At 37.5% G+C, this 17,806-nt stretch overlaps 1 protein-coding gene across 2 annotated transcripts in view; it reads left to right on the top strand.

Moving 5' to 3' along the window:
* SBNO1 (strawberry notch homolog 1 (Drosophila)) overlaps positions 1-17,444 on the top strand; it is a 67,435-nt gene extending 49,991 nt beyond the window's left edge. For both annotated transcript variants that reach the window (XM_012663474.1, XM_012663475.1), the window contains exons 21-32: positions 1,300-1,435; positions 2,888-3,000; positions 3,105-3,176; positions 4,031-4,130; positions 6,057-6,131; positions 6,784-6,930; positions 7,017-7,111; positions 7,191-7,283; positions 11,435-11,572; positions 12,611-12,687; positions 14,559-14,752; positions 15,918-17,444. In XM_012663474.1, the coding sequence (XP_012518928.1) occupies positions 1,300-1,435; positions 2,888-3,000; positions 3,105-3,176; positions 4,031-4,130; positions 6,057-6,131; positions 6,784-6,930; positions 7,017-7,111; positions 7,191-7,283; positions 11,435-11,572; positions 12,611-12,687; positions 14,559-14,752; positions 15,918-16,060 (1,383 nt within the window). In that variant the 3' untranslated portion in view covers positions 16,061-17,444. The remainder of the gene's footprint in view (positions 1-1,299; positions 1,436-2,887; positions 3,001-3,104; positions 3,177-4,030; positions 4,131-6,056; positions 6,132-6,783; positions 6,931-7,016; positions 7,112-7,190; positions 7,284-11,434; positions 11,573-12,610; positions 12,688-14,558; positions 14,753-15,917) is intronic.
* Positions 17,445-17,806: the final 362 nt, after the last annotated feature.

Here is a 17,806-nt window from a genome sequence, read left to right on the forward strand (position 1 = left end):
TCATCTTAGTTTCAAGACATCGAATGTCACACTAGTGTCATTTTAATTTTGAGACTAGAATGATATTTAAGAGTGTCCAGATTACTGGTATCCTCTGGGTTTGCTGTTTCTTTTATTGCTATACCATATTAAGGTGATATACTGTGAATGGCTTGGAGGTTGAACTTCTATGTCTGACCACTGTAGAGATTTTGGTTGCCTCCAGAGGCTCTTTCTATATACTCTTATCCTGTTAAATGGATGTCATCAAATCTAAGTTTCTCGGATGCATTTTTTTCCATCTAGTTGGAATAACTATATGCATTTGCTGATGAGATTGCTAAAAAATAGGTATCACCCCTTCAGAATAGCACCTTTTGAAGCCCATTCCTTAATCTAAAAGAAGGAAGAAGAAAATCTTACCTTTTCACCCATATTTTGGTTTATATTTCAATAAATTTTTCTACCTCTGTAACTGGAAAAAAGATGATAGTTACTGTTATGAAAATTGTCTTTAAAAATATATTAAAAAGCTGCTGTCTGCAGTGACACATGCCTATAGTCCCAACTACTTAGGAGGCTGAGGTGGTAGGATCACTTGAGCCCAGGAGTTCAAGGTGCCAGCTTGAGCAACATAAAGAGCCTCTGGAGGCAACCGAAATTTCTACAGTGATAAGGTGTGGTCATATATATTTTAAAGATTGTAGATAGAGATATTAGTTATTTTAATTGTTTCATCAATCTAGGCCCAGGCACTATACAAATTATATTGGTTAGAATTAATTCTGGCTTTTAAATGATAGAAAATCCAAAATCGTATCAGCTTAAACGTGATGTTTATTTTTCTCATGCACGTACTTGGGTAGGTAGAGCCAGTGCTGTTACGGCGCCTTGAAGACCAGTCCTCTTCTGCGTTATTCATCTAATTATGTGTGCCTCCATTTCCGAGTTATCTCTGTGTTCCAAGATAGCTGTTCCAAGAGCCAGTTATTACCTCTACATTTCAGCTAGCAGAGAGGAGAAAAGGGGAGGAGAAGGGCATGTCTCCTACTTTTAAGGACATTTCCTAGACATTATACATAACAGCCACCCTACTGGCTGGAGCATGCCTACCTGCTTACATTTAGCTGTAAGGGAGACTGGGACATAAAATCTTGATTCTGAGCAGTCATGTACCTTAGCTAAATTTGGAGGTCAGAGGAAGAAGGAGAGAGCAGGTATTAGTGGACCACCAGAAGTTCATTGAAGGACTTTAATTAAGTCACTGCCCTGCTTATTCTTGCGCAGAGGTAATTTTTTCTCCCCTTACATTCGATACAGAATATTGCTATCATCTCAGAAGCTGCCAGCTCTGGTATTTCATTACAAGCAGATCGGAGAGCTAAAAATCAAAGGCGAAGAGTTCATATGACTTTGGAATTACCCTGGAGTGCCGATAGAGCAATTCAGCAGTTTGGTACGTTCCTACGTTGGTGTTTCACTTAACGGATAGCTGGGAATCATTGGGAAAATGTATGCATATCAAAACCTGGTGTTTTTTTTTTTTTTGTTTTTTTGAGACAAAATCTCACTCTTTTGCCTGGGCTAGAGTGAGTGCCATGGTGTCAGCCTAGCTCACAGCAACCTCACACTCCTGGGCTCAAGCAATCCTTCTGCCTCAGCCTCCCGAGTAGCTGGGACTACAGACATGCGCCACCATGCCCGGCTAATTTTTTCTATATATTTTTAGTTGGCCGATTAATTTATTTTCTATTTTTAGTAGAGACGGGGTCTCGCTCTTGCTCAGGCTGGTTTTCGAACTCGTGAGCTCAAACAATCCACCCGCCTCGGCCTCCCAGAGTGCTAGGATTATAGGCCTGAGCCACCGCGCCCGGCCTCAAAACCTGTTTTAACGTTAGCTTATAACTCCAAAGCTTAGATTTTGCATTTAAGGAGTGTTTACATATACCTTATATAGTGCATTATGAATTCATTTTTTACCTATTTTAAAAGCTGTAAAAGATCTTCAGTGGGATTTTTGTGGGGCTTCTGGCATTATATCTAAGGGTGAGGCTCCTCCAGAGTGTTTTCCTTGTAGAGCAGCTGCTACTTCCATGTCCTTTTCAAGTCTCATTGGCTTCACTGAAGACACATTGCCATTCCTTCCCTTCTGTCTTCATTTCCCTGTGCCCAGTGATTTGAAGAACAACAATTTTGGGAGAATCCAGAGTGGCTTCGTTTCAGCAACACTGGGGTTAACCAAAATTGGGGTAGCAATAGTAATACTTCTGTCATTTAACAGTTTTATGGCAGGTTCTCTTCTCTCATAAGGGGGAGTATTGCTTTGAACATGGATGTAATTCAAGTCAGTGTTTACAATTTTATACTTTGTTTTGTTTTTTTTTTTTTTTTGATACAGAGTCTCACTGTGTTGCCCAGGCTAGAGTGCTGTGGCATCATCCTCACTCACAGCAACCTCAAACTCCTGGGCTCAAGCGATCCTCCTGTCTCAGCCTCCCAAGTAGCTGGGACTACAGGCATGCGCCACCATGCCCGGCTAATTTTTTCTATATATTTTTAGTCCTCCAATTAATTTCTTTCTATTTTTAGTAGAGACGGGGTCTCGCTCTTTCTCAGGCTGGTTTCGAACTCCTGAGCTCAAACAATCTGCCTGCCCGTCTCGTCCTCCCAGAGAGCTAGGATTATAGGCGTGAGCTACCGTGCCCAGCCTGTACTTTGTTTTTTTTATACACACCCTAGAATACTAGTTTTTTACTTTTGGGGAGTTACGGTAAATGTTATCTTTAATTTTTCCTCTTGTTAAAGGGTTTCTCAATACCCATTTAGTGTTAAGTGCTAGGAATAGATCTCAGAATATCCTGTCTTTATCTAGTGAACACAGTGATCTTTTACAAAAATGTCGTTACAGGACGAACTCATCGATCAAACCAAGTTACTGCTCCCGAGTATGTCTTTCTGATTTCTGAATTGGCAGGAGAGCAAAGATTTGCATCTATTGTTGCTAAAAGACTTGAGAGTTTGGTAAGTTTTTGAGTCGTGTGAATGTATGTAAAAGGTGATCTGTGTTATGTGTCTTCTGGTACAAGGTTAACTGTGCCTTGATTAGAAATTTTATGTTTTGATAGGGGGCGCTTACACATGGTGACAGAAGAGCAACAGAATCTAGAGATCTGAGCAGATTCAACTTTGACAATAAGGTACATTTCAGCTCCCAGTATCTCTGAAAACTTGTGGTAGTGTATGGTGTATGTAGCAAGCAGACAGGGAAAGTGGTTACTGTTTAAAATTGAAAACTTCTTGTTGGGCAGAGTTGGGGATGAGGGGAAAAAAAAAAAAAGAAAAACTTGTGTCTTCGTGTGGTAAAAAAAAAAATAAAATAAAATTGAAAACTTTCTCTCCTTATGTTTTTGCTTTAAATTCATGGTTTCCTGTAAGACATAGGATTTCACCTGTAAGTTAGATCTTTGGTGATTAACTCTGCAATATAGTCATCTATATAGTTATCAATGTAGTCATTCCCAGTAGGAATATAATAAACACTTGGGAATGAGTTGTGAGTTCCCATAAATAAAGGAAGTTATTTATCAAATGTCTGCTATATGCAATGGCAGGAACTAGGCAGTATAAAATCTATAAAGAGATACGCTTTTGTTTGAGATGTACTTTTATTTATTTGGTTAAAGGGGCAGAGTCTTGCTCTGTCACCCAGGCTGGGTAACAGTAGTCTAATCATAGCTCCCTGTATCCTCAAGCTCTTGTGCTCAAGCAATCATCCTGCTTCAGCCTCCTGGAGCTGGGACTATATGCCACTATACCCAGCTAATTATTAAAATTTGTTAGAGACAGAGTCTTGCTATATTGCCCAGGCTGGTCTCAAACTCTTAGACTCAATTAATCCTCCCACCTCAGCCTCCCAATTTGTTGGGACTTGGGGCACGTGCTGCTTTTTAATCTTTGGTACAGGGATGGTTGTTATAGCATGTAGGGGATCATGTGATTGAAGAATATCCAGATGCTGAAACTGGTTAAAAGTTTTTGGTTTTTATTGCAGTATGGAAGAAATGCTTTAGAAATCGTCATGAAATCCATTGTGAACTTGGATTCTCCTATGGTATCACCACCTCCAGACTATCCTGGAGAGTTCTTTAAAGGTAACATTTAGAAATCAACAGTTGACAGTGATACACTCAATTATTTATTATAACATTTGCTGTTTCAGTTTTAATTTTTCTTCAGGCATGAATTGTATGAAATGTAGAAATTAGAGGTTATTAGAACATGTGAGTTTACTTCTTATATTAAACAGATTTATTAAAACCCATTTTATTCAAATAAAAATGCTTTTGCTCTTGACATAGTAAAAGAGGATGTCACTACTAGGCTAATTTTTATTTTTATAAAATTCTTTTTAGAGATAAGGTCTCACCCAGTCTGAAGTGCAGTGATAACAGCCATAGCTCACTGCAGCTTGAAACTCCTGGGCTCAAGCAATCCTCCAGCCTCAGCCTCCCTAGTAGCTAGGACATTACAGGTGCATGCCACCATGCCTAGCTAATTTTTTTACTTTTTTTAGAGATGGTGTTTCACTGTGTTGTCCATGCTGGTCTCGTGGCCTCAAGCAATCCTCCCATCTCAGCCAATACTACTCTAATACTAATAAAACAAAGTGGTTTTAGTGCATTAAGTAAAATCAGTTTGCCAAATAGCTTTTAAAATTTAATTTTAAAGTTTAAAGAGTACCTGGGTTTATGGTGGGGGTGTAAACGAAGCAAATTTGGCCATGAGTTAACAGTTGTTAAAAGTCGGTGGGTACATGTGGCTCATAGAATAATCTTTTTTCTTTTGCATGCGTGGAAATTTCCATAATTAAAACCTTAGGTAGTACTATAGAAATTCTTAATCCCATATTACAAATCTGTAGAATAGATTTTGGCCCACCTCATACATGTAGGTAGGAGAGATGATTTTAATAGTTCAGGAAATTGAAAATAAGTTGGTGTAAGATATTTGAAACATTATCATTGTGGAGTTAGTGTGTTTTACTAGAAAGTCCTTTCCATCATACTAGTACATACCAATATGTGTGCATAGCAGTCCATGTTTACACACCTGTCAGAGGTGCTTGTGATCACTGACAGCTTTTACCAAAGCAAACAGTGAAGTCTTAACCCCACACCCTCTTCCCACCTTGGTCATTAGAGGGAGTATCCAAAATAACTCCCTGATTTATTTCTAATTTTTTAAAATTAACATTTACTTATTTATTATAAGTAATGAAAAGAATCTGGAAGTATATAATGAAGAGAGTTAATACTCCTCTTCTTAACACCCCTTCCATTCTCACCTTCTGAGGTCACAGATGTTGACAACGTGAGCAGGGGCAGCCCTTCTGTGTCTTTTCTCCATGTTTATCTTAGTACCGAGGTTTTCTTTTGAATGGCATGATATTACTTGCAATGTACTTCTCTCACTTAACAATACGTCACATACATCCCCTGCAAAGTCAGTAGCTATAGCGCTAATTCATGCAGCTAACCAAGAGTTCCATAATAGTCAACAGCATGGTTATAGTGAATCATTCACTATTGCTATTGAGATGGTTTCTAATTCTTTGCCACCACAAACAGTGCTGAACTCACACATAGGTGATTTTTTTTCCCCCATAGATGGATTCCCAAAAGATTTTCTGGGTCAAAATTGACCCTATTCTCTTATAGCCTAATATCTGCAAGTCTGGGTTGGAGCCTGCACACCATTATTTTTTTTAAAGCACATGGTATTCTGCTCCTTGTGTAAAATTGCTTAGATTCTGTGGGTGAGAACTTCATAGACAAAGATCTCTGCTACACAGGATTGCTGTTGGAAAGAGATATAGTGTGAAGTTTGAGTACTCAAGGATTTTGGAGTGGCTAAAGACCTTTGGGGACTGTGGGTTCCATTTAATTCAGCTAATTGGAACTGTAGAAGATATATAGGCTTTGTCTTACTACTAGAAATTGATCTAGTTTGATTAGGTAAGAAGCAGGTCCTTGAGTCATTTGGATTATAGGATTTTATATAAGTTTATTTTCTTACAGATGTTCGACAAGGACTGATAGGAGTTGGCCTGATAAATGTAGAAGATCGCTCAGGAATTCTTACTCTTGATAAAGGTAGTGTTATTAACTTTGTGGGTACATATAACTGTTGCTATATTATTAAATCCGATTTTATTACATGTGGTTTTGTAGCTGAAGGGGAAGCTTCAAGTCAGTATTTCTTAGTCTCTTGTTACTGAGCACTCTGGGCTTTTTTGGCCACTGTGGATACTCATTAGAGATTAAACCTCTATTCTGTCCATAGAGCAGCAGCTTTCAACACTGGCTGCAAATATAATCAGCTGTCAAACATTTACAAATGATTGAAGCTAGGAGTGCAGTGCAGACACTGGTAGTTTTTTTTCCAAAGCTCTTAGGCATTTTTACTGTGCAGCCACAGTTTGGATTCGATGGCTTAGAGAGTACTTGTAACTTCATGAGTTAAGATTTAATGTTGGAAAACCAACATTCTCAAGTGCTAAACTGCGTTCATACTTTCCATAAGTGAAGATGCAAAAATTCAATTCGACAAACATCTTTTGTGCATCCGTCATAGTTGTGCTAATTGCTAGAGGTAGAAATGTGCAGATCATAGCTCTGTTGCAGGGACGGGGAGAGTTGGGAAGGAAGACTATAGAAGAGAAAGTGGGATTTGAACTAGGCCTAGATGAGTAAAAAAATAACCATTTGAATGCATGAAATCATTGATATAATCTTATTATTGCAGATTATAACAACATAGGCAAGTTCTTAAATAGAATTTTAGGCATGGAGGTACATCAACAGAATGCATTATTTCAGTATTTTGCGGACACACTTACTGCAGTTGTTCAAAATGCAAAAAAGAATGGAAGATACGATATGGGAATCTTAGGTAAGTAGGGAAATATTTTAAAATGTCGTATGTATTCCTGATAAAAGTATTCCTTTTACACTTACATGTTGGTTTTCTTATTCAAGATCTTGGTTCTGGAGATGAGAAGGTGAGGAAAAGTGATGTTAAGAAGTTTCTGACTCCAGGATATTCAACTTCTGGCCATGTAGAATTATACACGGTAAGTGTGGAAAATGTGCACATGTTGACATGTAGTTCTCCTGTGATAGGAGCTTAAGTTTTATTTTATTTTTTTACAGATTAGTGTAGAGAGGGGAATGTCATGGGAGGAAGCTACCAAGATTTGGGCTGAGCTGACAGGACCAGACGATGGCTTTTACTTATCATTGCAAGTACGACTTTTGCTTTACATGTTAACTATTCAGATATGTGATACTTTCTCACTGACGACATTGTAACTGTGTCTTCACTTTGTGCCAATTTTCCAATTGTGTTTAGCTTTCGCTGTTTTGGCAATTTATTGTAATTGTGATGTTGTCCATTTATATACTTCTTTACTTAATATATTTTGAGGAATGTTACTAGATACAAATTTAGAAGTTATGTTTCCTTAGGTAGTTGAACTTTTTCCCCATAATATCATATTTTCTTTAGTCCTGATAATGCTTTATGTCTTAAAAACTCATTTTTCAGATAGTAGCATAACTATATTCTTTTAGTTATGATTTGCCTGACAGAACTAAGGAGGGGAAATGTGTGTGTGTGTGTGTGTGTGCGTGTGTGTGCGTGTGTGTGCACGTACGTACACTTGTACATATAGGTGTGCACACGTATGCATACACATGTGCTTTCATATATAGCACAATATCTTGAGTTCATATTGACTTATCCTATTGAAATCCAAGACTACAGAATTTTTATATCCCCAATTCTCTATATAGTCTTTCTTCCACACCAAGAATCTTTATTCTCAAAGACACACAGGATGATAAAATATTGATACTGAACTCCAGAATTGCTGAAGGTTTTTTTTTTTTAATTAAAAAAACCTGTTTTTCCATGTTTCCCTCATTTTACAAAATAGTTATTGTTTCTGCATTGTCATAGTATATAGTAATTATACAGTATATTCTTCATTTTAATCTTTATTTAGTCTTAGTTGTATGGGTCATATTTAATGCTCACTGTTCACTTACTAGTCCATAGGTTAATCAATCTCTAGTCATTTTGTCTGTCTGGTGCTTATTCTGTAGTAGATAAATTAAGAAGGGCTTATGGGATCATTACTCCCTGAGTTCTTGCACGATGATAAGTTTGTGCCCTTTGTACTTGAAAGATAGTTTTACTGTATATGAAATCTTTGATTTATATTTTCTTTCCTTGAGTATCTTAAATATGCTGGTATTTATTCTTCTAGGGTAAAGGGTTGCTGTCAAAGTTTGATGGTACTCTAGTTTTCTTTCACTTTTAAGAAGTAGTTTCAAATCTTTTTATTTCAGAACGTTTTCTGAATTATATATACAAGTCTGTATATATATATATTTTTAATTCCTATATGGTTTCAGATTAATTACATTTTTATTTTATAACAATTTTAATATTTTATTTTCTTGGGTTTCTCCCTTACCAGGATTCCTATTATCCATATATTAGATGTTCTTTGTATATCTTTGATACTTATTTTCTCTTGAATTCTTTTTTTTTTTTTTTTTTTTCGAGACAGAGTCTCACTCCGTTGCCCTGGCTAGAGAGCATGGGTGTCATTATGGCTCACTGCATCACTGCAGCCTAAAACTCCTGGGCTCAAGCAATCCTCCTGCCTCAGCCTCTCAAGTGGCTGGGACTACAGGCATGTAGTCCCACACCTGGCTGAGGTTTCTATTTTTTTGTAGAGATGAGGTCTCACTCTTCCTCAGGCTGGTCTCGAACTCCTGAGCTCGAGTGATCCTCCCACCTTGGCCTCCCAAAGTCTCTTGAATTCTTATCTCTTTGGTCCCTGATCTAGAGCAAAGCCCTTAAACATCTGACTTCTGTTTGGGTTGTGGGATTTTTTTTGTTTTGAAAATATTTGTTGAATTGTAGGTTTATTTGCATGTAGTTATAATAAACAGTACAGAGAAATTCTGTGTATGCTTTGCCCAATTTCCACATTGATAACATTTTGCAAAACCATAGTATAATATCACAACCAGGCTATTCACATTCGTACAATTCACCTGTTTTATTCAGATTTCCCCCATAGACACAATTTTGGTTGGTTCACATAGGGTGTTTGTTATTGTTTTTAGTTTAAAATATTACCGAATTTCACCATTGGTAGATTGTGATGAAAGGTCCTGATCCCCAGCTTAGTGTGGCGACACTAGTCCTTCATTTCCTGCATGGCAGTGGGTGGCTAGACTTGAGGAACAGTGGCCCTAGAGGTGTCATTCCAGGACTGTGTGGCTGTTTGCCTTTGAACCTTCATAGCATTCAGTGGACTTCTCTCTCCTCCCCTCCCCTCTCCTCCCCTCCCCTCCCTCTTTTCTCTTTTCTTTTCTCTTTTTTCTTTTCTCCCTCTTTTCCTCTTTCCTCAACAGCAAACATGCTTTTTCTATGTGTAACATATGTTACCATTAGGAAAACAATGTCAGAATCACTTTTATTTCCACTATATTATGATGATATTTTATAATTATAATTAACTTGACACTATCAAGACAGATCACACTGTTACATGCTTTACAGGCTGTCCTCCAAGATTAAGTTTGGGAGTTTCCTGCCAACTGATAAAAAATTTTGTATACAATTTTGGCTTTAACCATTGTTTATGACTTTGCAGTAATTATATAAATAAAGTTTCAAATCATTTGAACAAAAGGCAAAGGATCTTTAATATCTTTGAAGAGGAAAGTAAAATACTATCTTTTTCTTTTATCATTATAAGAATTAATATAAAATGTTAATACCTCAGCAAACAATGATTTATTATGTAGAGGAGCTGGGAAAATGTCTTTACTTTGAAACTTTTCTTTTTCCTTCAATTTTGCTGTAGAGATTATTGCTTAGAAGCTTTTCATCCCTCGTTAAAGAAGAATTGAATTTTCTAATTTTGTTTTCTCTTGAGTTAAATAGAGCTTTTTATAACTCTTTCCTCTTAGAGTTTCTCTCATGAATCCAACTTTAAAATTAAAAATACATACCTGGATTCCAGAGTTTCTCTAATGCTTGCTTTTCTTTGATTTTTCCATACATTTTTATGTATAATGAGTTCAACATTTTGGCCTTCTGCTGTGGTGGCTTTGTGTTCACAGAACTCTGTTATGTGATCTCTCCTTCCACTTTTACAATACCCTGTGATGTAGGGAAGGCAGCACTGGTGGAACAAGTGTGTGCAGAGGTCGGGGACATCCAGGGCATCTTGGTGGTGCTTGAAGGAGAGCAACACGTTTTGCAGCATTTTATTGTGGAGAGTTTAAAACGTGCAGTGGAGATGAAAGAATTTGCCTGTTAAGATCACTTGTGTCCACTATCTAGATTCTACTGTTAGCATTTTTTAAAATTTCAGTGTATTTGAGGGTACAAATGATTTTTGGATGATTTGTATAGTGGCAAAGTCTGGACTTTTAGTGCACCCATCACCAAAATGTACATTGTACCCAATAGATAATTTTTCATCTCTTACCCTTCTCCCAACCTAACCCTTTCTGAGTCCCCAGTGTCCATTATCCTACTCTCTATGCCCCTGCACACCCACAGCTTAGCTCTCACTTACAAGTCAGAACATGCGGTATTTGGATTTGTGTTCCTGAGTTACTTTACTTAGGATAATGGCCTCCAGTTCCATCCAAGTTGCTAGTATTTGAAGTGTATATATGTATATACATTTTCTTTGTCCACTCATCTGTTAACATTTTTTTTTTTTTTTTTTTTGAGACAGAGTCTCACTCTTTTGCCCGGGCTAGAGTGAGTGCCGTGGCGTCAGCCTAGCTCACAGCAACCTCAAACTCCTGGGCTCAAGCGATCCTCCTGCCTCAGCCTCCCGAGTAGCTGGGACTACAGGCATGCGCCACCATGCCCGGCTAATTTTTTCTATATATTTTTAGTTGTCTGATTAATTTCTTTCTATTTTTAGTAGAGACGGGGTCTCGCTCTTGCTCAGGCTGGAACATTTTTTTTTGAATGGCCTTCAGAGATAATCTGTTAACATTTTATTCCACTTTTTCTTGTTTCTCTGAGGCTGCTTGGCTATGAATCCAGGTACAGGAAATAGAAGAAGCAAAATCGTTTGTACTGGACATTTTTGCATTAAAGCTTATTCCAGTTTTCTAAAGAAAACCTTGGCCCTTAACCTACATCCTTCACCATAATTATGGTCCAATAACTACCTTTTGGGTGTGGCCTTGTTCACGTCTTTTAAACAGCATTTGTGGTCCTTTATTGCAGTTATTCATGTACTTATTTGGTGTATAGTCTCTGAAATGATATTTGCTGATGTGATGGAAAAAAATTTGTCTTAGAGTGTGCAGTATCAAATCTTTTTATTTTCTCATTTTTTTAATAGATAAGGAACAGCAAGAAAACTGCCATCTTAGTTAAAGAAGTGAATCCTAAAAAGAAACTCTTTTTAGTTTATCGACCAAATACTGGGAAACAGCTCAAATTAGAGATTTACACTGATCTAAAAAAGAAATACAAGAAGGTATTTTCTCATTTGTTGTACATTGTTATATATGAATACCAGTTTTTATGATATGTTGAAACTATGTTTAGGATAGCTGTATCTATATATAAAATTATTTTGTCAGTTTTTCTTATTTGGTTACTGTTTAAAGGAAAATAACAAGTTTTGTTACACTAATATTCCAGTCTTTTAATGTTATCAACCATTAAGAAACTTGTAAGATTGTTATTTTAAATAGCTTTTGTTGAGAGTAAAGGAAGCTTTCAATACTAACCACAAAAATTAGAGTTTTTTATTAAAGGGAATGTGTGTGAGACTATAATTCCTACCACCTCTTGGTTTTATTGTGGGCATGCCTCTTATGTTTATTTTTTGCATCGATTTCTAGAAAACAGTAAATGACTATGTTTTTTCTAACATTACTGTTAGTTTTTATTAATAGTACTACCCTATATTACTATTCCTTGCTATTCTCATTTGAAAACAATTATAATTAAGTAGTTACGAAAATCCTATTATAGAAACTCATTGTATAGGAGAAACCATTACAGCAGAACTTTTTTTTTTTTTTTTTTGAGTCAGAGTCTCTCTCTGTTACCTGGGCTAGAGTGCCGTGGCGTCAGGCTAGCTCGCAGCAACCTCAAACTCTTGGGCTCAAGCAATCCTTCTGCCCCAGCCTTCTGAGTAGCTGGGACTACAGATATGTGCCACCATGCCTGGCTAATTTTTTCTGTATATTTTTAGTTCAGCTAATTTCTTTTGATTTTTAGTAGAGATGGGAGTCTCATTCGTGGCTTAGGCTGGTCTTGAACTCCTGACCTTGAGCGATCCTCCTGCCTCGGTCTCCCGGAGTCCTAGGATTACAGATGTGAGCCACCACATCTGGCTGGCAGAACTTTTTGAATAGCATTCAAATTCAACTAGTTAGCAAGGGCTAGGTTTTCTGTATAGAGATGATTTTAACTTAGCTGCCGTTGGAATTAATACACCAGATTAGGCAACCGGTATTATTTCAAACAATACTATTTCAGTGAAATTTTTGTCTTACTTTTACAGGTTGTCTCAGATGATGCCTTGGTGCACTGGTTAGATCAGTATAATTCATCTGCAGATACCTGTACTCATGCTTACTGGTTAGTATTTTCATGTTTCTTACCATATTTTCCAAAGTGCAATCAAGATTTCAATACACCTTCACTCTTTACCAATATGTCCTTATGAGTAAATGAACAGATTAACTGTCATTAAGCATGCTTCATTTCGTCAGGAGTATTTATTGGACATTTGTGGCCCAGCCACTATTTAGTTTGAGTGTCCCCTCTGCTCCTCATTGATGCTTGGTTATTTCTTGGCAGTATGGACTTAACTGTCATCCTTGTTAGAACTTTTTCTTCCTCCTCCTCTCACTCTCTCCTTTCTTTTATTTCTTCCTCTCTTTTTAAAAAATTTTACTGGCGTCTCAGATCTAGGGAACTTACAAGAAATCAGGGAAATGCCTAAAGTAGCTGCACAGGATGAGAAGACTTGATGTGTTGAGTCCTGGAGCCAGTCCTGCTGGGCCCCTGGATGGCCCCTTACAGTGTTCACCTCAGGACCTTGTGTAGAGTATTTTAATACTCTGTAGGTCTTAATTCTCTCTTTGGTGTTTTCTCTCCAATTAAATAGTTAACATTCTTGCAGTGTCTGGTGTACATTTTGAAAAATATAGGATGTAAATGAATTTTAGTTTGAGGTTTTTTGGGGGGATTCGTTATGCAGGTAGGTAAGTTTAATGTGAGCACTGCCTTTTATTTTCATTTTGAGAGTAAATTAGTCCTTTTGGAAATTAACTTAGGAAAAGCCATTAAGATAAAATATTTTAAAAGTTAACCTGTAAAAGTCCTCTACAACATTTGCTGTGAGTTATAGCAAGAAAAGTACCCTATACGTTTTTTGTTTTTGTTTTTGTTTTTTTAAAAGATACAGAGTCTTGCTCTGTCATCTAGGCTGCAGTACAGTGGCGCAATCACAGCTCACTGTAACCTCCAACTCGGGGCTCAAGCAGTCCTCCTGCCTCAGCCTCCCAAGTAGCTGGGACTACAGGCACATGCCAGCACACCTGTGTAATTTTTTTGTTTGTTTAATTTTTTGTAGAGATGGGATCTGGATATGTTGCCTAGGCTGGTCTTGCCTGGCCTCAAGCAATCCTCCCACCCTTGACCTCCCAAAGTGCTGGGATTACGTAAAGGCACGAGCCACCATGCCTGGCCTATATGTGTACATTTAACACTGTGTATTAAATTCATCTTGAATTATATACTGACAAGAAAGAAGGACATTTTTATTGATGAATCATGAAAATAATTTTAACCATAAAATAATTGGTATGCCTTCCTTTTACTCAGTTTTAAAATTTACATACAGTGTCAGTCAGTGTCTCTCTCTCTCTGCAGGTACCAGTGCAACAGAGTCTAGCTCAGTAGGAGGAGAGATTGGACTGAAACCCCTCCCTGCCACCTTTTATAATTTTTTAACTTTTTTTAATGAGACTGTTCCCACTAATCTGATCTAGAGCAATGTATTGGTAGTTTGATAATGTAGAAATAACTGACAGAGAATCTTTTTTAATCCCCTTTTCACAGGTGTTGATATTTTTTTGTGTGGCAGGATCATTTTATAAGCTAGCGTTACTATAAGATAATAGATACTATAATGGCCAAAATGTTTCAGTTGATATGCAAACCAATAGAGCAGCCCTTTACAGGGAGGCAGGCCCCTGAAAAAAACCTATAGTTTTAAAAGTGAGTGGTGATACCTTAAATTGGAAAGGATAATACAATATGTCAAAAGGATTGTAATCTAAGTAACAGTCAATAAAGGCAAATAATGCTAGAAATTTTTCCACTTAAAATTTGGATAGATCTTGCAAACCTTACATCAGTTTGTATGTGTGTGTGTGTGTGTGTGTGTGTGTGTGTATGTGTGTACACACACACACATATATTTTCCCCCCTGTCTTTCTTAGGCGTGGCAATTGCAAAAAAGCAAGCTTGGGATTAGTTTGTGAAATAGGTCTTCGTTGCCGCACGTATTACGTATTGTGTGGTTCAGTGCTGAGTGTCTGGACAAAAGTTGAGGGTGTTCTAGCATCTGTCAGTGGCACAAATGTGAAAATGCAAATAGTTCGGCTAAGAACGGAAGATGGACAACGGATTGTAGGTGAGTCTAACTTTTACTTTGAGTTTTGGGGGGAAAAATCTGATCCTGTTTTTTTCTCATTTTGTTCCTAACATCTGAGCTCTATTCCAGATCCATTTAACATCTGTTCTAGTAGTAGGTATGGAGCTTGGGCTATATGTTCTTAGAAGGTAGGACAGAAGTTAAGCCTTTGAACAGAGATGTTGGTCCTGGCTGAAGTCAGGATGTGCTCGTCTCTCTGATGTGCTCTAAGCTGCTCCCGCTCCACTTCTCAACTGCTATCGTCTGTGCAGGTTCCCTGGTGTGAAGCTAGCTCAGCCTCTGGCCCTGAGTTCTCCATTGAGTCAGTTTGAGACTATGGAACTCAAAAGCCACTGTGTACAGAGGGTGGCTCAGTGTCCTGCAGGGAGCAAGGGCAAACTAGGCTAGCTGTTCCCACCGTGTGCTCAACTGCAGGCATCCCAGGAACCTGGCCAGCTATTGCACTCTGCCTGTTTGCTTGTCTTTGTTTTATTTACAGCAGCCTCCTCTGTATCTTGGATCACAGATTGGCAGCCTGCGGGACAAAGTCAGCCCAGGAACTTCTTTTTTGACCCTCACGTATTTTTGGTTGTTGCGAGTTTTCATTTTGTTGCGAACATTTAAGAATCAAGAAGTTTCATATAAAAGTCTGGATTTCTTTAAACAAACAACAAAAACAGCTTATCTGGAACATTGAGCTCACATTCTCTCATAGCAGGAGTTCCTTTCACAGGGCATATGCTTTCCAGTTTGCTAATATCTACTCTGTGTCCACTGCAGAGTCACCTGCTTCAATAAGCATTTGAATTCACAACTTTTTTCCTTTTGGTGCATTAGTACATGACAAAGAAGGTGGTATTTGCATATGTTTGTGGAACTACAAAGATAGTAGATAGAAAAACGCTGTGTTTGGCTTTTTGTCCCCCCCAGTAAGAAGATGGCTTTACAGTAGACAAAAGCATATGCGTGGGTACTTGTGGGGAATGCTGTTGAAGAATCATATTCCATCTCAGTGGGCCATTTCAGTTATTAGGTACTCATGTAATTTTTGTGTGAAGTTCTTCATTACAGTTAATATGCCTCACTTGGAGTCTGCTGTGAAGCTGTAAGATACAGTATAGTTTCTACTGGATGCAACTTTATAAATTCTTGTTACTAATTACAGGTTTGATCATTCCGGCAAATTGTGTGTCTCCTCTTGTAAATCTCCTATCAACTTCAGACCAGTCTCAACAGCTTGCGGTCCAGCAGAAACAGCTGTGGCAACAGCATCATCCACAGAGCATCACCAACTTGAGCAACGCGTAAAGAGCAGACAGGTTTCAACATGGATGTATCTGAAATGCTGTTGAAGCATATCATTTGCATAAAAATCAGGGACAGTTTCCAAAGAATTATATATTTTTTTCAGTTGTGCTCTCTCTAGTTAATTTTTTTGGGAGTAAGGACAAACCTGGAATAGATAGCAAAACTGAAAATCAGCAGTGCCGATGGTAGTGCATATGTCTTTCCTTTTGCTTTTCCCTTGGTACTTCCCATGTGCTTTTACTTTGGGTGAGCAGAGGGGGATGTGTGTGTGCGCGTGTGTGTCTGTCTGTGAGTTTGTTAAAGGCTACAAACCACAGTTGGTTTAAAATGCTTGGAACTTCCCAAACTGGCTTTACTTTTATGTTATACAGTGCTCAGGGTTAACACAGTACATCCATGTCATTGCTGTGGGAGTTCTCCCTGGATGCATGTGTTTTGAGTCCATAAATATAGAAAATATATATTGGTTTCTTTTTCCAACTTAAACAATAGGTTTCTTGAAGCATGAAATGAAAGGTTGCATATCATGCATTCAGGTTCTTTTCTAGTTTTTGTTCTGACAGTGCATGTCTTTGAAAGCATGCGTAAACAGATTAACACAGAAGTCAAGTAATGGAGGGAAACATTTGTAGATGTACAGCATTGGTTATTGCATTTTTATAGTGTTTATACCTGGGTATTGCTTCCAGCCCTGTGAACTCCTCCCTGATTCTCCTCCCTGCCCCAGGTTTCTCATAAGGTAATGAGTACATACATTTTTTGTGATTAAAATATCTTAAAAGTTAATTTTAATGTATTAATAATATTCCTAATGTGTGCTGCAAAAATGGCTATAAGCCTCTTAAAGTTACATTTTCAACTTAAAGATAGTTTTAGAAAGAAATACAAATTGGCTTTCATCTCGCAAACAATCTTTTTTTACTTCATTTTCTTAATTTGCTTTGTTATTCATAAAAAGGAAACCATACTTGAGTTGTAAACTAGACAATGAGGAAACACTTGAGGCTTCTGCTGTATGTTTTTTGTTAACGTTGTTATTGTTGTTACCTAGTAACTTGAATATTGTTTAATGTGTTGTAAGACATTGTAGAGTTTATCTCAAGCTGTTTAAAATGGTAATGTACAAATGTGAATAGACACTTATCTATACTATGGGTAAGTTTTGTTTCGCCTATAATAGATGTTTATAAAAACAAGTGAGGGGACAGTTGGTCTTTTTGTTTCCTTTTTTTCTTTCTTTTTTTTTCTTTTCCTTTTTTTTTTTTTTTTTTTTTTTTTTGCTTGCACAGGTTGCACTATTGAAAAATTGAGATTGTATAAACCTGGTCAAAAGCTGCAAGATACCAACATCTTGTAGATGTCAAATAAAAAGTTATTATACTAACAAGAAGTGGACTCTTGTTTAGGCCCCCACCGGTGACCTTCAGAAGTATTCTGTAACGGGGACTCTGCAGAACTTTTTGTATTGTCTCAGCATTCCAGGTAGCCTTGTGGTTTGGCTTAAAACCTACCCCTAAAATTTGAGATGGTATTGAGGAATGGGTAAAATGATAGTACCTTTGAATGTTTTTCAAGGTGAATTGTTCCGTTTGTAACTTTTTAAACTTCTCACAGAATTGGATGAGTTGTATGTTAACTGACAGAAACCTGAAGGAAAGCTTAGGGCTTTCATCTTCTTGTGTTGCTTTAGCCTGAGTTTGGTTATGTCAAGTTTACCATAAGCTTTCTTTGGGTTTACTCATTCTT

Source organism: Propithecus coquereli, unplaced genomic scaffold (assembly GCF_000956105.1).
Source record: "Propithecus coquereli isolate 6110/MARCELLA unplaced genomic scaffold, Pcoq_1.0 Scaffold81, whole genome shotgun sequence".
Taxonomy (NCBI): domain Eukaryota; kingdom Metazoa; phylum Chordata; class Mammalia; order Primates; family Indriidae; genus Propithecus; species Propithecus coquereli.